Consider the following 25,228-nt stretch of genomic DNA (forward strand, 5'->3'; position numbering starts at 1 on the left):
TTGCCAGTCTCCTTTCTCACCATTTTTGTGCATATTGGCATCTTGTGAAGCCACAGAGGGCAGCCCTTCCATCATAGTCCACTGCTTAAAGCGGGATTCTGTTCCAGCCTCTTTCCCTCCCACCATGCCATAATCCATGCCACTTGAGCCAAAGCCTGTGAAACGAACAAACAAAACTCCATTGTCATTTGCTGGTTTGTTTTTAAGGATCTTCAAACAGGGAGTCATTATGATCATAAGAAAGGTAAAAAAAACAACAGCAAGGGGTATATGTTTGAGGAGTATCTTCCAAGTAAGTGGGTTAAGTCAGTATGCTAAGACAGGCTTTCTTTTTAGGTTTGTCTTCTTCCCATGTAATGAAAAATAATGCAGTTTGATTCAAAGTTGACACTTGTCATAACCTTTGCTCTATTGCTTATGCATAAATTACTTTTTTCTGAATCCAGACATAACTGACTAATACAACTATCACATTAATAGGATAACTACAGGCAATGCACCAAATCTCTTCCCACAGAGCACTTACCTGAACCGTATCCAGGTATTTGCCCTTTGGTCTGTAAATCTGAGAGACCCACATTCAAAGGATTGGGTACCATGCTGTCTAAATGTGGCTTAGGCCCAACAGGGTGGGATGGTGAATGCTTCATGCCAGGCTGCCTCTGCTGCTGCTGCTGCTGGAGGGCACTCACCATACGAGCAAGCTGCAAACAGAAGAGAAAAACAGAGTTCATATATGCTATACTGTAACACAAAATTCCAGTAAACATTAAGGAACAGTGACTTAAAAGAGATCTGAAAGACCCTGCTCTCTGGAAAGTGCAGTATGACGAGAGCAGATGACATAAGTAAATACAGCACTGTCTTTCTTCACTGCAGGTTGCATTTTCCCAGTGCACTTTATACTTCTTATGATGGACAAAAACAGTGCCACACCTGTTGCTCCTGCTGTTGTCGCACAGCTTGAGATAACTTTCTCTGGCTCTGTAACAGCTGTTGCTGCTGCTGCTGCTGAAGGAGGAGCTGACATGCCTACAAGATAAGAGGGAGTGGGAAGAGTAAAAATATAGAGCTCATCAAGGGAAATGGACTTTCCAGGAGCTATTCACTAGAAAATGCCTAGCTCAGAACTTAGGTAAACTGTTTCTCATTCCACTCACTCAAATAAAATGACAATGAATGCATGAGAAGAATACTATATCCTTCACTTGTTTCTCATTAAACATCATGCAGCAGAATTACTAGTACCGGCTTTGTTACTATCACTATGACTACAAGTATGAAGAAAACTTCATTAAAAATCAACAAACTGCCTTCTGTACCAAGACATTGCTTGGTTAGAATCATCATGAACTCACTGCAACATCCACAATAACTACACAGGCCTGTTTGGTTTATCTGCTGCCCTCTAGCAGGGCTTCATTATCCTGTACAGCAGAGAGGGAATACTTGTACAAAAATAACTCAACATCAGTAGAACAAAACTGAACAAACATAAAAATAAAATTCTTTCAGCAGAAAATTTGTAAACAGTCTTATCTCACAAGATTACTAGTTACTTACTAATTGAAACTGGGGAATCTGTGGAAGCTGGCTCAGCATGGCAATCTGTTGTGGAGAAAGCTGGGGGCCCATATTGAAAAGACCAGGATTCAAGCCACTGTTGGGAAACTGTTTGAGCATGGAGGCTGAAACCTGCATGGAAACCAGTTACATATCCTGAAGAAATGCACTGCTATGAGAAAAGATGATGAAGTAGAAATATTTCTATAAAGGAACAAGTATGACACCAATCTTCAATGGTGTTCTGGGAAAGACATTACAGATTTATTAACACATCACATTTAAACATGCACAGTCTATGACTTGGGCAGAGTGAATACCTCACTTGATTGACAATATACAATATTACATGTGCAGATGCAGACACACACACAAAGGTTCCTCCCCCAACCAATCAGATGCTGGAGACTGCACTAAATTAAAATGCTGATATATATGCAGCTAACTAGTAATCACAGTACTGCATTGTCACGTTAAAAATGTACTGCTTGACAAGGGAAAAGAAAGGGATTCAGGCAGTCACTGGAGCAAAGAAACAGTGCCTCACAGGAAGAGTTAATCTCTTTGTACACTGAATAAGCTATAGTAAAAGACAGGAGTAGGTGGAAAAGAATCCCACCATTTCTCCCTGCATTATTTGAGAGTTACAGAAGTAGAATTTAACAGAATCTCAAGAAGAGTTCACCAACTCCAAAGCAAAAGGCAAACTTGTACATTTGGAGACCCTGAGGTCTTAAGACGGAGCTCTGAAATGTAAATGCAACATGTAGCCCTTCATCAAACCTCTCCTTTGGGGGGGACAGGAAGCACAGGACGAGACTGCTTAAAAAATTAAGCAACCTGTCACACTTAAGAAAAACTTTAAACTTTCACTTTTTCTTTTCCTTTTTAAAAGACTTTGCAAAAGCCTCTGTAAGACACAGGATTCCCAAATCCACTTTGAGGTTTAAAAATACTGGTAAGCGAGCATTTACCATTAACTGCCTTGGAATAAGAAAGAATGCTAATCCTTCTGCATTGACTTTTAAGTATTTTCAACTATGAATTTTATTTTTTTATCTTATCTAATTTTTCCATTTCTTATCATCAAGTCAAGACTAAGACAGCTCTATAAGTAACCTCAGTGATGTGCTCTGAAGGCTGTAGCTCTACTTTTACAAGTAATCAGTTGCTATAAATTCCTTACCTGGGGAGAAAGGAATTGGGGAGGCACTTGCGCCCGGATATTGGGGGAAGGATTTAGTGGCTGCACAGGTGTGTGCATGCCCCTCGATTGTGCTGTGCTGTTTCCAAACAAACCATGATTGCCACCCTACAAAATTAAAGCAGTAATGAGAAGATGAATCTTTCAGGATAATGGATTTCTATGCTAGTAGCTACATATCAATAACAATGAGGCAAGTACTGACTTAAACATTGAGTTCCCTTAGAATTACAGAGATGTTTGCTTTAAATCAGTAATATTCTACCTGGGTTAAAGCTTTTGTACTATATTTTTGAGATGCAGGTTCTTTCTTTTTTAACACTGAAGGGTCAATGTTTATCCACTTATTTCAAAGCACGTAACACTAACATTTTAATATTTTGAACTTTACATGTTGGGAAATGGAAACTTGGGAGTACAAACAATACACTCAAAAAACCCCATTCCATTGGCTTAAAAAGTATGGCAAGACTGCATCAACTGCATCAAGAATTTTGGGCCACCATTTTAGAGAAGACAGGTACTTTTTCTGAGTAGATTGTTGAGATACCACTCATGAGGCTATTATTTCCTCTGCAAGCCTTTCATTAACTGAAATTTGAATTCTAAAATTGTATTAAACATTTTCCTTCTCCTGTGAAAACTTCAGCATTCTGGACTAGGGAATTTTCCTTTTTCCCCCCCCAGTAAATTGGAAGAAAATTTTCAAGTGAGAAAAAAAAATTTTTTTTTCTTCCAGTGATTTATTTTCTAACACTAAAATTCTTGCTGTTTGAGTTATTTTAATGAGAAGTATGTACTGTTTTATAAGCAACTTCTGTAATAAACCCTACTGCACAAAAAAGACCAAAGAAAATTCGGTATTATGTTTCACAATTTCAGCCTCTGAGCAGACTGTCTTTTCTTGTAACGTCTTTCAAAAAAAGACAAGAAATGTTATGAACAGTCTCCTACACTAACAGTCACACACACTCTTGCTTCTAAAAGCTGAAGCTCATATTCCAAAGCGCCCTTATGTGCTATGACTGCCCTTTCAGTTTCAAGACCCTCAGAACTTCCCGTCTCCTGAAGTATATCAGGACATCTGTAATCCTCAAATACCTGGGGTTCTAAAGAGCACATTTTCCACTCCTCAGCCATCATTCCCTGTTCTCCCTCTGCATGCCAGCAAATCTGAGTTGTACCACTGCTGTACTCAACAAATCCATCATTCTTCCAAACAGATTGTGCAGGCCTTCACCAAAACCTTTCCTTCCCTTATACACCAGGATTTCACAAACTCTGCCTTCCTCTTACTGTAACACTGTACATCCTCTGCTATTCTTTTGCTCAAAGAGAAGTCTCTTGTCCTGCTTCTATACTGGCAGCACTGTGGGTTGCCTCATTCATCTGCATCGCTCTCCACTAATCTTCTCCTTCAGAAGCAATTCAAGATGTCATCTAAGCACACAGGAGGATAAACAAAACACCCAAGAGATGAGAGTTTTTATTCTGGAAAGAACTGGCTGGGGTCAACTACACATGAAAATTTCTGAGAAGTCTTGAAGCTGCAGCTACACTTCCAGCCCACTTCATAACTTTGTACAGAGTTCCGCACACTGAGACCAAGAACATGCCTGCAAATTTTGGACTTAATCTGATGTTCAACACTGTGTCACACAGAAACAGAAAGACAACACAAAGAAACACCATCATGTTAGGCATGTGACTACATAAGCTAGACCACTTGCAATAATTAGTTACTATTCTTTAATTTCCTGGTATTCCTGTAACATTTTCTTCTAGCATAATGCAAAACATAATAGTCAGAAATTCTTCCAAACTGCAGTCAGTCACTTCATTCCTTCCGCACCATTCCCCTGTACACAGAACAAAAATATTGCTACTTCAAGAGTTTTTAAAGGCTATTAAATCAATCCTTAGTTTGGGCTGTGGGGAAGGGAGAAGGGAACAGGTGCAATGCTAAAACCACTGCAAATTTTTATAGGGACATCTTTATGTACAAGGTCATTGGGTGGAGTCTGGAAAAATTCAGTGTTGGGGGGTGATGGGGCAAATCAACAGCCTCTAACTGGGTTTTAAACCAGCAATTAAAATAAAGGATGCCACTAACTTCATGACTTCTGAAAAGCACATCAACCTGCTGTTGCACTGTGATTCAGGAAGTAAGAGGCCAACAAAACCAGGCAGGGTACATTTTGATGCTAGGAACCAAAGTGGACTGATTCTCAGTGGCCTGATACAGCTCAAATTTCCATGAACAATATAAATTTATTTAGCAGAAAAACAAATGCAAGCAACCAACTAACCAGGATTAAGCCCAGGTTGCAGCCTTATAACAATGCATCTTATAAGGTGGCCTGCTTACTTGTCTAGCAGCGAAGTTTTGGGGACTGAGCCCTGAGCCGATTGCCCCAAGGCCGACGTTGGATAGTGTGGAACCAGAGGGAGACAGCTTGTAGCTGGGAGAAGGGGAGAAGGGAGAGCAGGGAGCCTCATCCCCAAGGCACCCATCTTGATTGGAGAAAGGCAAAGTCAGCTGAAGCAGCAGTTAGCCAACAGCAGGAGTTGGTTAGTGAAGCAAGAGAATGTAAGAGGAGAGAAAGAGGGATGGTGAGTGACTAGGAAGAAGCAAAGTTACTTTGTAATAGAAGCTACAAGGACAAAACTTGTGACTCAAATGATCACTTGACAATTACAATTTTGGTCCAAGGAGATAATCAATAAATTCCTAAAGGTTTCTCTTTACAAATACATTTTGAACTCTCATGAAGTTTTTTCTGATAGTGGCTATTACCACTATAGAAACAAACAAATGTTGAATGAATTCCTAATATTAGCGCACACCTACCAACATGATTTGTTAGGAAACACATTAGCTCTGCTAGTGCTATTTATTAATTAGGCCACCAGAGGGAGTCAACAAAACCGCTTTTTGGCCCGTTATACCAAAATGGAGGAGTTAAAAAATTCCTTGACAGTTAACACGCCTTCAGAATTTTTAAACCAAATTTATTTTCTGTTTCACATGCGATAACTATATTTAAAAAAACCCCCAAACCCTAGAGCATTCTGAATCTGTTGGACACTCTCCAATTCATAATGTGAAGCAATTAATATCTGATAACAACGGTGAAAGCTTCTGTTTAAAATCAGCAAGAATATGAAAGGAACGCTACCATAACATACAACAGATGTCACAGAGAAACAGATGTCATACAGAAGCTTACAGTACACGGACATACAGCATAAGGGGTTGTGGAATTTAGAAAGGGTGTTTCTGATAAATGCCAGACATGAAAGAAGAAAAAAATCTGGAAGACTGTGATTACTTATATTTACTTAGAGTTAAACCATATTTTTTTTTGTACAGTAGATGACTGTAGTTAGTAGCCAAAAGGATCATCGTGATGAAGTCTATAATAAATTTCATTGCTACCCCTCCATGGAAAAAGAAGTAATTTCTTTCTGTCTACATCAATAGCAGTCTATTCTAGAATAAAAAGCCTTGTTCTCCCCAATTTAGTTTGTCTATTCACACATGACACCTGTTTTATACACACATTCATTCTACAAACATAACTTTCTCACACCTTTTATTACTGAGCTCATCCAAGGTTCTCAGATTTTGAGTACTTCCAGAGAAGTAGGGTAAGAACTAGGACCTTGAACACAAAGGTTGATATTAATTCATCTAAAGATATTTCTCTCACCTTCTCAAAATAAGGCCCACTATCTGTGGTTCCCATGTCTTTGGAATTAGGTGGACGGAACCCAGACCGATCCTTTCTCATCATCTCATTAAAATCCCCGAGATTCATGGTTCGTTTATCTACCTCAAACTTCTTATCTGGGAGACCACCTGTAAGAAAAAGAGGAAATTAGTGCAAATAATCTCTACTATTTCTCATGACAGCAGGTTCACAGTCAAAGAAAGGATTTTTAAGATGAGGGTTTAAATTATATCTGTCTCATAATTTAGCATAGCTACAGTTGCTATTAAAAGTGTTGAAAAATTAATGTAGGAAGTTTCGTTTTTTAAGACTGAACAAGCTGGTTTACTTTAGAGTTTAATGTGAAGTATTTCTCACAATTTATGTACAGATATAAACATATGCATTTTTAACTAATTATATTAATTTATATATAATTCTCCAAGTCTTCCAAAACTTGCACTGTTATTCATTGATATTCAGTATCTAAAAAGATACCACTATGTAAGTTCTCCATGTATTCTACTTAGACTTTACGAGGTTCGAAATTCCTTGAGATTCTTCGAGAAATTTGGTCATGTGCACATAATTTGATCAAAACTCTCCTGCAGTCATGTGAACTTAACTCTTGAACACAAGAAATCAACTGGTATATCCCAACTTCCAGACAGACAACCAATCTTCCTCAGCCTGTACACAATGGTAACACAAACAGTAACAGTGACACTTCTCAAACACCCCCTAAAGTCTGACATTGTTTAGTGAGTAATCTGATGGAGCACAAGGAAGAGATGTCAATAACAGATGATCAAACTGTAACATACACATTGAACAAGAGATTAACTTTCTCTATAAGCTTATCATCAGCAAGTGCTGACTGAAGGAAGTCTTCTACCTTATACACTGAACTGCTCCCAAGGAACAATTGGTTTTGGTCATATGTGGCACCTGTAAGGTATCGATGCATATTGTTATGCTGAAGTAGATGGAAAATATCTTTGTTTTAAAATACGGACATGATAGAATTGAGCTTTACTGGTATTTTTAGTTTTAAAGAATATGGTCTAGTTAGTAGCACAGATGGTCTTTTCAAGAACAGTTTAAAAAACATGTCACCACAATTAACAAGCAAATCTATAACTTTTCCAAAGGAATTTGATGATATCCTACCCTACCATGGACAAAACACTAAGCTTTTATCAAACAGAGCAGAGAGCTAATCACTAATACCTTCAAAACACTGTTCCTTGAAAAAGCTTCTCAAATCCAGCATTCCTTCTTTATGTCCAATCACAATCTATTAAGATTCATAGCTATGCTACTGCCAAGAAGCTACGAAACTGACCACTAATTACATGGGGTTTTCTTACTGGCTCAGCTTCCAAAGTTGATCCAGCTTCATCCTCTCAGACACCTTCAACATCATTTATTACAAAATCAGTTGACAAATCACCTACATATCTTGGGCTTGTAACTGGAGTCATACTGACCTGGATGAGTTTGTGATTCTATGATCCCTTTCTAACACACCCTAAAAAGCTAGAACTGGCTCTGCAAAAGCAGTCATACAGTGTCATGCACAGCTCACTGCTGTCAATGCATGCATCAAACCACCACACAATGCCAGCCATGCACCACAAAAAGGCTCACGTGCTTTAACTCCACACCGGAAGCCCTGTCCCTTAGTTGCTTGAAAAGAAACTGAAAGCAATACAGAGTTGCATCACTATCTGAAATGAAACTGGGTCAATGCCAACACAAGATGACTAAGCGAGAGAAACACCCTTCTGCCTCTCCAGTTATCCTGATGATCCAATCGACTACTCAAACATTACTGAATGATGCCTTGTAGAACACACAGAGTATTAAAGAGCACCTTTAAAGGCTTCAAGCACAGATATGCATGTCACTTAGTGCTGAGGCAGCTGCTTAAACTTTGGTATAAACAAGGCCTTGCTAAGAGAGATGGTAGCATTCACTTATCCCATTCACAGAAAATTCTACTGCAACCTTGAAAGTTGTCATGTGAGTCTGTCTTTTGCACTTGGTAACTAAAGCTATAAATAATGCAGGTTGCTAAAGAATAGCTTTAACTTAAGTACAAGACAACAACTAAAATCTGTTAAGTTTGAATTTTACGCTCTGCAGTAGGCAAAAACACTTGTGCAATTCTCTACATGCAGAAACGTAGAACAGCGTAAAGTCCAACCATCTTCATAACAGAAGACGCTCCATCAGTTCTTAGATTTTTCTCACTATTAACAGTTGTGTAGGAAGATGACATTCACTCCCAAGTGAGGAAAAGAACCCTGTTAAGAACATGTCCCCATCACATGCACACAGTTTAAAAGAAAATCTACTTCCGTAAAAAATGATATATCATCTTGCACTGGGAAATAGGAGACAGAAACTGCTGCTGAGCAAAGTTACCTAAAACATTTGCCAAATAGAGACAAAACAGCAAAAATACATACAACCAGTGGAGTAACCCAAAGGGAGAAAACCCATTTGAAACATTTTCTGCTTGACCATGAAAACAAAAACATTTTAAATATACTGGGTTTATACTTTTGTCTTAAATTTACATCATCCAAGCCTACTGAGCAAAGCACATGTACTTAGCTATCAAGGTGTTTCACCTGAATACTGCATTGATTTAGGGTTTTGTACATATTTACAGCAGACAGACGTATAAACTACACTTGAATCAGTAGAAATTTCAAATTGATTTCCCAGTTTTTAAAGGTGATTTGAGCATTCAGTGATCTGCAGAGGTTTTAACTAATACATTAAAAAAAAAAGACAAAAGGTGATTGTCAAATACGGGAAAGGAAACTACAAAATGTTAAGCAGTTCTGACAAGCTACTTTACTGCAGCAAGTTTCATGCCTCGGAACATACAGACTAGGAGATATTTCAATGGAAAAAACAAGCCATATCTTATTTTAAAATTAGACAAGCTATCCATTAAAGAGATTTGATAGAAAAAGAAAAGAGGAAGTAGATCTGCCTCAGGCATGTTACTGATCCATCTCTTTTCCGTTTTGGTCATCAAATAAAAGTATCACTCCAGCACCTTGCAATAAAAGGAACGCATTCTTCCAACAAGGAGACTGAGACCAACATAGTAAGAATTACTTACTGACAATACCTGATGATCACAGACAAGGTGCTCCAAGCATATCAAAGCCAAAATTTTCTTTGACATATGCGATCTCCAAGCACAGGTTTAACTGTGCACTTTATCCATTAACTAGGAAAATATGATACTGGCAGAAAAACTTGGTACGTTGTAATCTTGACTGAAAACCAGTTGAAGAACAAGCCTACCTCATAAGTAAGTTCAACTTTTGAAGATTAATAGTAGAAACAGGCTGAGCAAAACAGTTTATAGTTTTCCACAAGTAACTGCCATAAGCAACAAGAGCAAAACTGCTAAGCAGAGAAGTAACAGAAAAGCCCCTTGAAGATCTGTTACATCTGCAGTCTTTGAAAAAGAATACAAACTATTATAAATGGTTCTACCTCAGATCAAGGGATGCTACCCTTAATGGGCACACTAAACTTAAAGAAGTGCAACACATGAAGATAAAGGATGCAGCCTTTCTGTACCCTTTCACAGGATATTCTGAGCATCAGTCATCTCCTCAGAAGCTCTGATGGTCTCAAGGTCCTTGACAACAGAAAGTTTTAGAGAATCCTTAATTTGGAGATAAAGAACTAATCGGCATAATCCAGGCTACCATCCTCCCCATTTGTATATTCTTAGATCTGCTCTTTACCAGCAGCACCTGAAGGCAGATGAAAACTGAACAATCATTGAAGACAACTGATCTCCATCTAGATGATCTTTAAGAGAAGCATGATAAAATCAGAACCTGAGTTCTAGAGAGGCTGCAGAAGGCTGAAGTGGTGAGATCGAAAAATTCTGTTACCTCCCCCAAAACTGTGCTGTACTACATAAATACACATTTTAACATCTTACTATGGTCCTTAACTATTTCAGAGGAACACAATTTTGGGAAAAACGAACTACGGAATCCTCTGTGAAATGTGGCAGACATTTTAAGAATGCAATGGATTTTAAGCTGAGAGACACTGTATCTATCTGGATTGCATTAGAATATCTAATCTGGAGATGGTATTAGATGCAGGTAAATCTTGATTACTACAGCTCTACCTTTGGTACCAATAAATATTGAATATTCCCAACAAAACAAGATTTTGGTGAGAAAAATCCTGACTACAGCATCACACAGAAGGTTATAACAGTGGCAGATGAGGATGTGCTAAAGCTGGTGACAAGAGGGTCAAAAGAACTTTGTCAAAGAAAGTCATAACAAATTTAAAGGTGACTAAATGAGATTAATTCAAGGGGTCAATTCCAACTCTCATTTAGGAAAGTGTTTCCCACACAGCTCATCATGCTTAAGCTGCGCAGCATTTGCGGTGAGGCTATCAAGAGTGAAAAATCTAGTGTTCTACTGTGCAGTGATTTGTAATAGCCTGAGGCAGGCGACTGAAGAAATCAATGACAGAAGCTATTCTTTTTTCTCACATCATCTCCAGGAAGCTGTGGTAAATGGGATGTCCTACTGCCAAGAGCTAAAACAGTCCCCTTCCACCAAATGAAAAAGGATTTTCACTTTCTTGAAACAGTAACAATAAATACAAACTACATAGATCAAAAACAGTCTTAAAAGATGTCCCTTCCACAAGTTATATTTCTGTTCTGTACAGATATACATCCCAATCTTGCATATCAGAATCAGCTGTGTAACTGTGCTTACAGACAAGAAAGAGGATGCTTTTACTCTGTCTTATTGTGAGGAGTGATAAAAGTAAGGATCAAACCCTTCCGAAGTACAGCATGTCATCCTCATAACAATACTACACGTGATCTTGTATTTCAAATGCATTTACATTAAAATATACGCACCTACAGACAAGTCCATCTTACTGCCTGGAATGTCATCAGTTTGACTCTGGGGAAGAAAAAGAAAGAAAAGAAAAAAAAAAATCAAACAATTAATTTCTGACTTCTATGCAATGATGAGAAATATTTCAGAAAGGTGGAATGAAGGAAGGACATGCTTGTGCCTATGAAAGTTCTACTTTAAACTAAAACTGAATACAAGGATTCCTGATATCACCCTGGACACATCTTGCTGCAACCCACTTGCCTCTAAAGCTGTGTGTGGCACGTTTACCCATACGAAACCAGACATGTGAATTCAACAAAGAAAGATGGACACAGAACTGCTCTGTGAAATGAGCCTCTGTCCTCATGTTCCAGTGGTCAAGTGACAAAACACTGAAAATAGTGGCCAAAATGACAGTTCATCCTCATGACCTGTCATGCCATCAAGTCTCGAATGTGTTGCCAAGTGATTCTTCAGTTGGCAGTAGGGGACAGGGTGTTCCCATAGCTTTCAGAATCATGTACAGTCTAGCAAACTGAATTTGAGCTTGGGAGCCAAAAGACATTACAAACTAATCCTAAACATGTCAGTGACAGCTTGTGCAGCCCTAGACTTCTCACAGAACCTCTGCATTATTATCTTTCGCTAGCTGGCATTACATACTATTCCTGCTTCACAGGATGACAATTGGCACAATATTCGGCAAAATATTTTACAAATTAGCTTGTCAGAAGTTGCTATTTTTAAAGCACTTCTCTGCAGCTCTGTCTTTTTCTCTATGGTGTGGCTTATTTATTCAGTTTCCCAAACAATCTTTACATATGGATTCCTAACGAGTCCTTTTTGCTCTAAAAAGACCCCGCTGCACAATAGTTAAAATGTAAGTAGCCAAGACAGACATAGGGCTGTAAATCTCCTCTTCTGATAGGTGGCTGAGATTCCGAATAAGTAGCCTTGGACTAATCACAGATATCTGACATCACATCCAGGAGCTGAGGCCTCTACCTTTAGTGCTCTAAACAGCATGCTATGAAAATTAAAATAAAGAAAAAAACCCTACAACAAAACCTCAAAACAAAACAACAAAAACAAACAAAAAACCCCAACCACCCCCCAAAAACCCCCAAACCACAAGAAACCCTTCCTTTCACCCCTGAACCCATTACTTGCAAGGAAACTGCACTCTCAGAACAACAGCTGTCAAAGTAATTTTAAGAATCAAAGTAGATTTTGAGTTTTTATGAGAAGCCATTCTGAGCCAGCTACTACACGTATTATAATCAACATGTCAGCACAGAAAATGCAGATAAGTAACTGTGAAACCGCTGATCTTTTGACTTATTTAAAGCTTACACATTTTTTCCTAAAGTTGGACTTTCTATTTAACAAAATTTACTTACCAGCAAGCCCATATTTGAAAACTGTTTGGATAAAGGGTTCATCCATGAATCACTATTTCCTCCTTTTAATGAGCACTGGGGAAAAAAAAAAAGACATTTTTAAGAAGCTTCTTGATTTCTTAAATTCTGTTTTATCCTTGAGATGCACAAGTGTAAAATGAAAATCCTGCTATCAGATTAACCTCCTGAAAAAATTATTTTAGGTATTCGTATGTTTGGAAACATTTACCAAATATTCTGTCTCATACAACTGCTCATTGTTCAGTATGTCAAACTGGATGAGCACTTGCCCTGTAGAATGCTTATCATATCTTCAGTTTCAATCTCGATGCTTTGTGAATGTTGTTTATTTTTCCTCTATTACAGTTTAATACATTCTTTAATCCATTCCACACAGAGGTAGATTTCTTTCTTGGTTTTCTTCCCTTTAGTATGGTGCCTCTTGCAGGGGCACTGTGCTGACCAGGTTCTCTATTTGGCCTTAGTGTAATTTACAGATTATTAAAACCAAAACTAACACAGTTCAACAATGAAGAAATTTTTCCGGACAGTTGCTTTGGTGGTTAAAATAAAAAAGCTTTAAGTGAGAAAAAACTCCCTAAGGTTAATTTCTGCAAAACAGGAACTGTAAAACTCCCTACCATGTCAAACAGTATTTCCACATCCTAGGAAACTGCTCTGCCCTTGCCTTTCGAGTCTGCCCTACCTATCTGAGGAGAAGTAGACAAAGCACAGTCCTTTTAATATTAATACAATAACAACTGTTACTGTACTAGAGAACTTTAATGCAAACAAGCCTTAGAAAAATTTACTCGGGACTACAGCCAAGCTCCTGCTCCTGTTTGAGGCCAAATGTCAATAACAACAAACACAAGACATAAATCCAACAGTTAGTAGAAATAAGAAGCCCATGTGCCAAAGGGACAACTTCAGCAGGCTATGCAAGAACAACAGCAGCAGCCTAAACAGAACGATGCGTCAGCAAGAGAAGAGAAATAGCCTTGGGATACTTATTTTCATTTAGTAATGGCTCTGCAGCTTACATACCAAAAAAAAATTGACACCTACTGGCAGATTTATTAGTCACAACAGGTGTAATACATTCAAGCAAATCCAGAAACCTCGCATTTTTTTACAGTGCTGTAACAGGCACCTTTCTGTAACTCTGTAAAACCTTTTAAAAAAAATAACTATTATAATGCTGTAACATATCAGGCAGACTGTTTTCAGACAACACAGTAGTTATGAATCATTCAAGCGCTTTACCTTCATTTGTGTTTTCTTTCCTCCTTGCCCCCAGCTTGTTGAGTTGTGGGAGGAACTGCTTCCCTGAGAGCCTGCTGTGTTCCAGACTCCTCCCTCCTCCTCCTCTTCCCAGCTGGAATGACGTGTTCCTGTCACTGGCCCATCACTCTCTCCCCAGCCATCTTGCATAGATTTAGAACCTTTAGAAGAAGAAAAAAAAGCTCAAAAGAACTCTACAATACCATGCAGTTGGTGATGTGACACTGCAAGATCAGCTGAATCATCAGAATCCCAAAGGAATAAAAAAAAAAACCCCACTTCAAAAAAGTGTGTTCACTAACAGCTGTAAAAACTTATGCATGAATCCCGAAACTCAAAAGATTTGGTGGTGTGTTCGCATGTCATGTTTTGCAACTATTTTTAAAGAAATGTCAAACCTTTAAAGATGTAATAACACTAGAGACCTCTTACACATACAGTTGCATTTCAAAGGCAACCTTTTATTTTCAAATGTAAATGAAAGCCTTCAAGCACACTTAAAAAACCAACAGTGCCCAAGACTCTGGTTCAGTTGATTTATCAATTATTTCCTCTCTTCCTTCAAACCTTAATACTTCCCTTGCACTGAACTCTTTCACAAACTAACAGAAACAAGGAACTTCTAGGAACAACTAAGCAGAATCTGAAGGAGAGGACCTGACTCTGTTATGCATAATTCCAAAAGTAGTTTAAAGTGAATTAAAAAAAACTCCTGTACTTGAATCTCCATTCTTAAAAATGTCACTGAAAAGGCTTATTACTTATACTGTTCAAGTATACCAGAAAGCTACAAACATTTCATCATATCAGTTCAGACTTTTCCCTGTTGGCTTCTTTTCTTGCTAGTACTCTCTAGCGTTGTCAGGCAATTTAGAATTCTGTCCTCTACTGACAAGCCAACAAGAGCCCAATTCCTTATCTTGTCCACCGTCCAACTGTTCTTCCTGCTGTAACTCTTCATTCTGCATATTTATTCCGTTAGCATTTATCTCCTTTAAAAAAGATTTCCATCATCATTATCTTTGTAATAACTCATTCTTCAATTGACTGGGGCTTGACTGTGGAAATCAGGAATAAGAACATTAACATATATAGCAGAAAATCTGCACACAGAAGTCAGGAATTGTAATTATTCTATCAAGGGGATCTCTACCTTGATCATGCTGAAAATAAGTACAGCAGCATTTCATCAGCTACCTTAAAATGCATCATAAATAAACCCCCAGATACTTCACAGGAAACACAGCCTTTTAAAGTAGATTCATTTGTGTACCAAAACTGAGGGCTGGTAATTAAAAATACTGGTCCAAGTGCAAAAAATCTCCCTCTTGGCCTTTTCATCATGCTACTTATACAGAAAAGGCTACATTTAAGGATTATGACCGCAGTCAAGAACATAAACTAGAAATATTATATGGGGTAGTCCCTGCAGCTTTAATTTATTTCTGGTGACAGTATTTAAATATACACTATGATCCCAATTTTACCTACATGATCATAGATTATTTTTCTGCACTGACAACTCTCAGGTTTAAGATTCTTAAACATGAATACAGAGGACAGTGGTGTAAAAAAGGACTTGCCTTTATAACATCTGCTTAATTTTTTGCATTTGTTGAGTGAGGAGGTATCAACAGCTACAGCAACCAAATGAAACTTTCAAGATACAGGCAAAATAATGATATTACAGAAAACTGAATTTATTCCTACTTCTGCCAGGAAATTCCTATGCAGTGCTGGTAGAACTATGTAAATCTGCCTTTTTAAACAGATGGGTAATGATCTATGCTTCCCTTCTTTGGCTCTAAACTCCTTCTTTTTCTTTTCTAATCACTGCTAGTCTTGGTATCCTGTCCTTACCTTCAACCATAAATTATGCCTTTGCATGCTCTTTGTCCCAATTTCTTCTTCTAACTTATCCAAGACACTAAATACCACCCCTTACTCCACTGAATAACATAGCTTTTTTCTTCACTCCTTCTGGGTGCCAGCTAGAAAGGAGTTCAGCGAGCAGTCACAGAACACAAGAGAATGAAGATCTCTGCTCTTAACACTGCTATGGTAACCTACCATAGCCCAGACTGGAACAGCCATCACAAGGAAACTCTCTTATATTTTGCTCCTCTAGAGCTGGGGACAGCTTACATACAGAACAGCAGCTCTTTGGTTATGGCACACGTGCAGATCAGTCAAGGATAAACAAGTGATCATGCGTAGCCTTTAAAGACTATATTAAGCATTAGCAAATCAACGGAATTTTCAATGGATCAACATTATTTCAGAAGCCCTTATTTTGTTCATATTTAGGTGTCTTTTTAGACATCCGTCTAAAAACAGCTTAGCATTCTCAGAGAAGAGCCAAGTTTGGGGGGAGGAGTGCGGGAAGCACTACAGCCATCCACAAAAGCCTGTTATAATGATAACACCAAAGAAGCTAAGCTTTTTGCCTGGTTTTGTTTCATAAATGGCCAAATTCTTTAGTTGGGGTGGGACAAAGGGAGAATGACCCAATAGCATACAATCAACAGAGCACTTCATTTCAAACAATTACATGTTGCAAAAGCAACTTTTTACAGTGGGCATCATCAGTCAAGTTCAGTAACAATTGTGTATTATCAGTGGTTCCTACAGGAAACTTCACATCCCAATGTTATTGACTTTGGCAGTAACATTGCTTTTGTTTGTCGTTCTTTCCTTAAAAAGACTGAAACAAAAATTGTACAAACAGCTTACATCATGAAGAATAATATCCACAAAAAAAAAGTCTCAATACAGCAAAATTTTAACTCTGAAGTAAATTTTCAAGAGATTTCAACATCCCCTTCACGAAGAACACTGCTGTAGGCATCTAAGTTCAACTATAAATTTCAGTTCTTAATAGTTACAATTTTTCCACACTTACACAATTAAAAAATCCAAAGACAAATTGCATTATCAAAGCATAGATTTGTTTTATATATTGTAATGGTTTCCACAGTGACATTTGTCAGTACTGTGCATTCCTTTTCCTCATATGATCAGAAAAAGTGACTTATCATGTAACAAGTTTATACACCAAGTAACAAGTGGGCAGCCAGAAAAAAAGAGAAAGATACACATTTCCTCACTCAGTGTTTCAGCACTTCCAGAATCAGAGTTGCCCACTAAACTGCTTAGTAAAGAAATATTTTATTACCTTAAAAGACAAAGTTTCAGTCATTTGTCAGCACTTAATCATTCATCCATCAAAACCTTGCAATGACATTCAACATTTCTTCTAGGCCTCACATAACTCCTCCAATATATCAAAAGGCCAAACAATAAAAACCTGCAGGTCCATTGCAAAGAAACTGGTATCTGGCCTATACTCACTAGATTTCATGGCATTCGGGGCGTTGGAAGGTGCATTCCCCCAGCCTGTTGTCGATGCTCCTGTATCATCTACTTCACCCCACCCGGGACTGGTTTCATTTGGCTCACCCCAGGCGGACGTACCATTATCTGGAGCAGGTGGAGTGCTTTTGCTCCAGACTGCACAAAGGAGAGAGAGGTTTCATTACAGACCGTTAAGACAACAAACTATTTACTGCAGCGCAGCACCACGTCATTAATCTACTGCTTCATTCTTTTTGTTGAGATTCCCAGTAGCGTAGGTGCAACAGAATTGACATTCACATCAAGTTTAGAGTGGGCACTGACCTCCAGGGATGAAAAGGAAGAGAATGCTATGATGAGCAATACTCTTCTCGCAGGTTAAACACGAACCCCACATCTGATACTGTCCCCCTATCTGTGAACTTCTGTGACTAATTACAAGCATCTAACTCAGGGCTTTTATATACTGAATAGAGAGAAAGGACATATTCGAAGTACATATGAAACCAAGAGAGCATTCTTTAAAGTGTCTTTGAGTCAGAGAAAAGATTAAGTAACAGTAACATCTTAATATATTTCTAGGCTATGTAACTTTTTCTTGTTCTTATTCCGAAGAAGAAAATATTTTGGTAAGTATTCTTTATCACACAGCAAAGCCAAACCAAACAACTAAAAAACTGAATCACAGACTTGCTCAATTTCAGGTGTTAACTGAGTGTTTCAGAGCAAAAGGTTTTTGACTAAAACTAAAGAATTTCTCCCCATTTCTCTAATAAATAAATAAATATAAAAAATGTGGTTTAGTCCAGAGAAAAGGAAACTTGGAGGAGACCTTATCCTCCTCTACAACTACCTGAAAGGAGGCTGTAGCCATGTGGGGGTCGGTCTCTTTTGCCAAGTAACAAGAAATAGGACAAGAAGAAACTGCCTCGAATTGCACCACAGCAGGTTTAGACTGAATATTAGGAAAAACTTTTCACCAAAAGCATAGGAAAAGGCTGCCCAGGGAAGTGGTTGAGTCACCATCCCTGAAGGTATTTAAAAGACCTGTAGATGTGACACTTAAGGATATGGTAGAGATTTAGTGGTGGACTGGGCAGTGCTGGGTTTAAGAGGTTCATGGTTGGACTCAAAGGTTTTTGATTCTGTAATTCAACTTGTTTTTCAGAGCTCAGATTGAAGGTGCAGATTTGTCAGCTAACAAACATCTTTTTTACCGGCAAGCTGACCAGTACTCAGATCACAGTTACGGAGGCACAAGCAGCAGAGAACTGCCTGATTCAAATTCTAAAGAAACTTTAAACACAGAACCAAATATTTAAAAAGAAATTGGTTTTCTCTATAGAATAAAACTATCAGGAATTGGAGGCTGCAAGAGTATCTCTTATGCATTAAGTTTATATTCGTACACAGGAGCTTAATGAAGAAAGAAACAAGACTAGTACCTGATGCTTGTGATTTGCTAGTCATTGGAGTAGGCAGGCTCTGCTCCCGTGGGGCCTGTCCTCCTTGTGAGTTCTTGTCCCATAGATTCACATTCTTGTAGTTATAACTGCTAGGATCTCCCCATGCTGAAGTGCCATCATCGATATCCATTTTTCGACTGATTGACTGTGGAGAAGGTTCTTCCCAGCCACTAGGCTCCTCCTCTTTGGGGGCAGCTGGCTGTGGTCCGCTGTTCCAGTTCGGGTTTGGAGATCGCCCATTACTTGGAGTTTGGGGCGGTGGACCCCAGGAACCAGAAGACTCCTGCTGCTGCTGCTGGTGCTGTTGCTGCTGCTTGTTCCAGGAGTTGGGCTGTCGACCCGTCTCATTCCACGTTGAAGTTCTTTTACAATCATCCCATCCACCCTTTGAAGCAGCGCTTGTATTTGCACCATTACCCCAAGTTCCAATCTCATTTTGCCCACCTTCACCCCACCCAGACACTGGCTTGTTTCCTGCACTTTCCCAGTTGCTGTTTTTTGTTTGGTCAACTTCCTCTCCCCAACCGTTCTTTCCAGAAGACCATCCTTGATTAGGTTGCCGTCCGCCCCACCCCTGATCCTTACTAGAGCTATCATTCCAAGAGGAAGATGACTTTTCTTCTTGCCTTCCTCCTCCCCAATTAGAAGAATTGGAGTTCTTATAGTCATTCCATCCTCCAGTATTTTTGGGGTCCTTCCACTCTGTTGGGGTTGAGAGCTCACCCCATCCAGACTTGTTTTGATTGCTTTGGCTGGGAACATCGCCCCAGCCCCCTGAGTTCTTTGTCTGTGTGGCAGAGCTCTCCCACCCCTCAGTTCCTTTATCAGACTTCCCCTCGGGCCGTGGCATCTCTTCAATATCCCACACTGTATCTTGCTTAATTTGAGTCTGGCCCCAGCCAGTGTTTGAAAGCACTCGGGGGTCCAAATCAGTCCTGCTCAGCAAAGTCTGCAGGACTGCCTGGCAATCAGGATGCGTAGGCCTATATGATCGGCGTCCAGAATTGTGACTGTCACTACTTCCTGCTTTGTGGTTGCTTCCAGTGCTTTGACCTCCAACCTCACTTCCTGCAGAGCTGGAAGATCTTCCCCAACAGGGAGCCTGGGAATTGCCTTGGTTTTCAGGAAGAGGGTGGCCTTTTTGATTGTCCCATGCTCCAGTGCTAGAATTTGGTTGGTTTGGACCACTCCACTCTCCAATCTTCAGTTCATCAGACCCAGACAGCTGTTTCCATTCTCCCTGAGAGACCCCAGATGTTAATTTGTTCCCTTCACCCCACTTGCTTTCATTTGCATGCTGAGGGCCAAAGTTCCAAGACCCACCACCCGTAGACCGGTTATTGTTATCCCAAGAATCACTTCTTGACCCATTAGGTTTTTGAACAGAAGATCCTTTCCAGGAGTCCTCTCTATCCTTTCCATTGTTCCCGTGGTTTCCAGAATTGCTCTGCCCAGAGACTGTGTCAGTTCCAGAAGACGCCCTAGCTGTACCCCAAGATCCAACACTCCCAGTCTTTCTTTCTCCAGTGCTTTGTGAAGGGGTGTCAGTGCTCCTGGAAGGGTTCCCCAAGCCCATTTCAAAGGGCATTCCCTTATTCTCCATAGGGTTTGGTGAACTTAAGTTCAAGGAGTTAGTGTTTCCATTTTTTGGTCCATCAGTGTTATGAATTTGAGCCTGTTCTCTGCCAGAGACAAAGTTAACACCCGCATTTTCCATCTTTGACTGCTGTTCCCTAGAGGTCTGACCTACTGAGCTAATCTGTGCATTGGAGCTACCACTATCAGATTCCAGAGTTCCTTTCCTAGAATTGCCCTCTTGAACCAGTGCCGGCCAAGCAGATGGGTTGCTATTTGGGTTAAAGTTGCTGAAGCCAGAACTGGGGCTGATTCTATCTTGTCCACTCAAGTTCCTCCAATTACCTAGTCCGTTGTTACTCTCGGCAGCAGGGTTGGAAGATTGAACAGATTTAGCCTTGGGATCAGATTTCCAGGCCCCAAGATTACATTCGTTTCCAGCGCTTCCAGACTGGCACTGGCTTCCTTTTCCTTTGTTATTAGTGGTGCTTCCTGGCAGAGTGTTCTTCTCCAAGCCAGGGTTCGAGGCACTGTTGTTATCGGTGGTGTTTTCGGAAGAAGACTCAGCATCTTTGCTGGCAATACAAGGCCACTCTTCCATGTCAGACCCGTCTACAATCACCTTGTCCCACATGTGAGTTGGGTTGGCGTTGGTGCCGCTGTTGGAGGAGGCTCCAGGACCCCAAGTGGAATTTGCATAATTTGAAGCAGCAGCACCTCCAATTGCTGAATCTAAAAGAAAAAAAAAAACAACCAACAAAATAACACCCAGGGAAATCATTAATAATCAGTATTATTTACAAGTATGGAACATCACCACTGATTAATGCTTTCATTAAAAAGAACCCTTCCCTCAAATGCGTAACAAAGTTGCTCTGGAAGAACAGCAGGCTGGGAAACATCATTGAAAATACTGATAAAAAATTACAAAAAGCTCCCCAAAAGCATTTTGTGGGCATTTGAAATCACCACCCACTCACTACTTCTGCCAACAGTCCAGCTTTAAGTTCAACACAGTTAATGAACACTTTTGATACTGGTCGCAGACTTTTCAAATACACATTTAAAATTATACTATATATAGAACAAGAACGTGTATGCCTATTCATAGGCATATGTGTCTACACACAGTTGTTGGTTTGCTCCTCAGCTGACTCAAAGTAACTACAATTTATTATAGATCAAATGATAAAAATTGAAGATGGAAAGCACATATGAATATATGAAGCTGAAGAAGTTTATCCTTCAGCTTCAAATATCTTTTTCAAATCGATTTTGCTATCGGGTTTTAGTTTCGACCCTTCGCAAAACAAATAAAATTAGTTCCAAAAGCTACTGTACGTCAAGAGTCCAAAGCTATGCAAGTTACAATTTCTACATGCAAGCTATATTCAGTGTGTAACTGCCCCACATTTTGTCACTGCTTTATTTACCTTAGACACCACAGTATGTGGTTTTCTGAGCAGCTAAGCTCGTCTCTCTGCCACTGGACGGAGAGGTTAGTAAGAGATCTCACTTTTCTCTCTCAGCAGCTCTCAATTCTTCAAGTTTCATCTCTCATTCGTGATGGCAGTCAAGCCATTTAACTAAGTCAACTGCATTCTCTAACTTAATGCAAAACTGTCCACTTTTTGATAGGTTAGGTTTTTGCTGGTTTAGCACATTGTAGGAGGTAACCTGCAATTTCAATGAGCTTTGGAATCACTATAAGGAAATGAACAGAATAAACAACAATATACAGAGTCTCTTTCTTTCATTTGTAGTGAACTATTATTATGTCCTACATGGTATGACATCACATGCACAAGATATTTGTATAGTTTTAAAGAAGACATAAATTAATACAGTGCCACAACAGATGAAGCCTATGTCAGTGCTGACAGCATGATGTCTACATGTATGCAGACACATTATCATCATTTAGTTTATAACATCAGCCAAGATTCTCTTGCCATCCACATTATTACCTGATACTCTAAATAATTTAAGTCCATTAGAACCTCAGTGTTGTTCTCTATATAGGGTTCCAGTCATTTTTCCTCTATATTTTAATCCAAGGAATCCTAAACTGCCCTCTCAAGTTCCCAGCAACGAAGACTAAACACTTGTCCTTGGACAAAAACACGTACAGAACCATAACAGATTAGTTTTATTCAGTTATTCCACTTATTTTGCAGAGCATAGACCCCACAGTAACAGCTGCAGCAGCATTCATACCTGGATATATACTGTTACTACCAGTACTGGCTCATATGACAGCTTCCATGCAAGTAAGGCAAATAGCTTAAAAAAGTGGATAACCCTCTCTGCCTCAATTCTTGTGTTATATAATAAAAACTGACAATTTCTGGTTGCAAATACTTTCAACAGAAGATAAGATCAGCTTTCAATGCTTGTCTGAGGTTTTCAGCTCATTAGCTTAAATAATCAACATCCACTGAATGCCTTCCAGATCCCCCTTCACTGAGAGCTACCAGTAAAGATCTAGACTTTACAGCAAGGTTTGAGCTCCCTCATAAGCTCTGAATGTTGATGAACAGTAGTTTGTCTTCACCCATTAAACCTCAGTCACCAAGATCCAAAAGACCAAGAAGTTCCCAAGTACATTCTGTTCCTTCTGTTGCCTTAACCTCAAATGCAAACTTAACAATAGCAAGGAAGTATGACTCTCCCGATATTTATATCCGTCTATCATTTAGCACAGTAACCCTTTTTTCTCCTTCCAATTAAAAAAAATGTGATTAGATTGATCACAGGAAGAGCTTAAGAAGAACAGTCAAAGACAAGCTCAAAAGACTGCAAGGTTGCTTGCTGTCCACTGTCTTTTGAACTTACAAATGATTCAGCAACTGAATGATGCATGAGCAGCTATGCGCTTAGCAGGACCTTCAAATCAGTGACTTTAACAGAGCATTTAATTTCTGTGAAAACATTGTAAAAGTATTAAGATTGGGATGCTAACATAGTGTGCTAGATCACAATTTAATGGATTGTTTTATAAAACCAGCATCCCCTTGCCATATTTGACAGTGGCATCAAAACTTTGGCACTCTGGTTTTGTTTAAAGATAATGGGCAAGGAATCTTGGTTCTTAAAGGGACTCTTCCTTAATAACAAACATGCTGAAAATGAAGCTTCTGATCTGACTGAAATGCAGAAAGTTACAAGCAAATGGCTACTTTTAGAGGAGTCCTGAAATCAAGTTGCAATTTTGCTGTTAGAGATGGTGGTGGACCTTAAGAAGAATGTCATAATTACTGAAAGACTTTCACCAATAAAGTATTTGCTTTATTGTCCAAAACTTTCTTGCATGTCCTGAATTACTGGTATTAGAAGAACTACACAAAACACCTGTCACCTCATCCCCTTGTATTGGTACGAGACAATAGTAACCTTGGTGTCATCTTTCAGGGCACTAGTTTTGCCATCTTACAGAAGGATTTCAATACTACTAGAAAAAGGTGGATGTAAAGAAGGATTACATGTTGACTTTTTATATTAGGGCCTCATTAACTCCATCTATGGCCACCTGGTGAATGTAAGAACACGAAGGAGTAGGTAAGCTGCATTATCTTCGCCTTTGGGAACCTGCTTTTTCAGGTGGGATGAATTAATCACAGTATCAGTGCATATATGCCTGATTGATTTGGGCCCAACCTGAAATTTAGTTTGTCAACAGGCAGGATCTCAGATGGGATAAATGATGTGCAAGACAGATAGCAATATTGTACTTCCATAAGCACTTTGAGGGAGCACCACAAGTGACAGCCCGGTCTTTTTCTTGCCCAGCTGCTCATTCCCACTCCTCTGGCACACCTACTCTCACATGCTAGCACTTATGTTCCCACTGATACTCAGTTAGGTGAACTAGTAACAATCAGACTGAAACTGGGTTTAAAAAACAACCTGATTTAATACAGATCAGATCCCCAGCCCAGTTAACTGCATTACAGTGCAGAAATGTGGATGGGGTGAGGCAGGTCTGAAGGACATGTACCTTTCTGGGCACTCCTGACTTAAATCAGGATAGAGCAACTAACCATTGGCTAATACAGCCATACAACATCTTAGCTGTTAAAGCACCATTAACCTAAATATAAAAATATGAGAATTCATAGTATCAAATTTCAGCCTCAGGGAAAAAAAAAATTAGGTGTCAAATAATCACATAGAACTCCAAAATGGTCCTCATATAGTACACCCAACAGCAAAAAAAATGCTGCTCACGATAAATCTTGAAAACTTTTAGAATACTTCACTACCACAAATTCTCCTTAGTCAGTCTACTACAATCACTGTACACCAAGGTATACAGAAGGTATACCAATGCTAGGACTTCATATATGAAGGAAAGACTTTAGGGTGTGTTTCCCCCCCCCCCTTCACTTTTCAGGTGATTTATCAAAATCAGTTATCTCTAAGACATCTGTTTCTGAAGTGATTAGTTAAAACTCTGCCATTACAGTTTGACATTCACTCCGCCCCTTATTAAATAGTGAACAAAGACAAGATAAATAATCTGTCAAGTGGGGATTTGCTACAAAGGAATTCAAATACTGAAACCACAAAACAAATTGAATTATTAATTTTCCTATAATCCTTTTTAATAAGGACAGCCATCCCATCTAGTGTATTTGATTCCAGAGCTACAAGCTACCTCTGTTTTTAATTCTCAGCCACAGAGAACTATATAAAAAGTTTATGCTCTCTAAGACTGTGGTAAAAAAGTCACCATCCCATTGAGCTG

The 25,228-nt window shown here is 39.1% G+C and overlaps 1 protein-coding gene across 19 annotated transcripts in view; it reads right to left on the minus strand.

Moving 5' to 3' along the window:
• Nucleotides 1–25,228, minus strand: part of TNRC6B (trinucleotide repeat containing adaptor 6B) — a 139,476-nt gene that overhangs the window by 24,910 nt on the left and 89,338 nt on the right. For 16 of the 19 annotated variants that reach the window (XM_032688881.1, XM_032688896.1, XM_032688894.1 and 13 more), the window contains 11 exons: nt 18,886–21,213; nt 17,438–17,596; nt 14,069–14,247; nt 12,803–12,877; nt 11,420–11,465; nt 6,481–6,629; nt 2,750–2,875; nt 1,564–1,695; nt 937–1,032; nt 527–704; nt 21–155 (listed from right to left, as the gene is read on the minus strand). In XM_032688881.1, the coding sequence (XP_032544772.1) occupies nt 21–155; nt 527–704; nt 937–1,032; nt 1,564–1,695; nt 2,750–2,875; nt 6,481–6,629; nt 11,420–11,465; nt 12,803–12,877; nt 14,069–14,247; nt 17,438–17,596; nt 18,886–21,213 (3,603 nt within the window). The remainder of the gene's footprint in view (nt 1–20; nt 156–526; nt 705–936; nt 1,033–1,563; nt 1,696–2,749; nt 2,876–6,480; nt 6,630–11,419; nt 11,466–12,802; nt 12,878–14,068; nt 14,248–17,437; nt 17,597–18,885; nt 21,214–25,228) is intronic. The other 3 variants (XM_032688891.1, XM_032688893.1, XM_032688887.1) reach the window with 2 other exon arrangements.

Source organism: Chiroxiphia lanceolata, chromosome 5 (assembly GCF_009829145.1).
Source record: "Chiroxiphia lanceolata isolate bChiLan1 chromosome 5, bChiLan1.pri, whole genome shotgun sequence".
NCBI classification, from domain to species: Eukaryota; Metazoa; Chordata; class Aves; order Passeriformes; family Pipridae; genus Chiroxiphia; species Chiroxiphia lanceolata.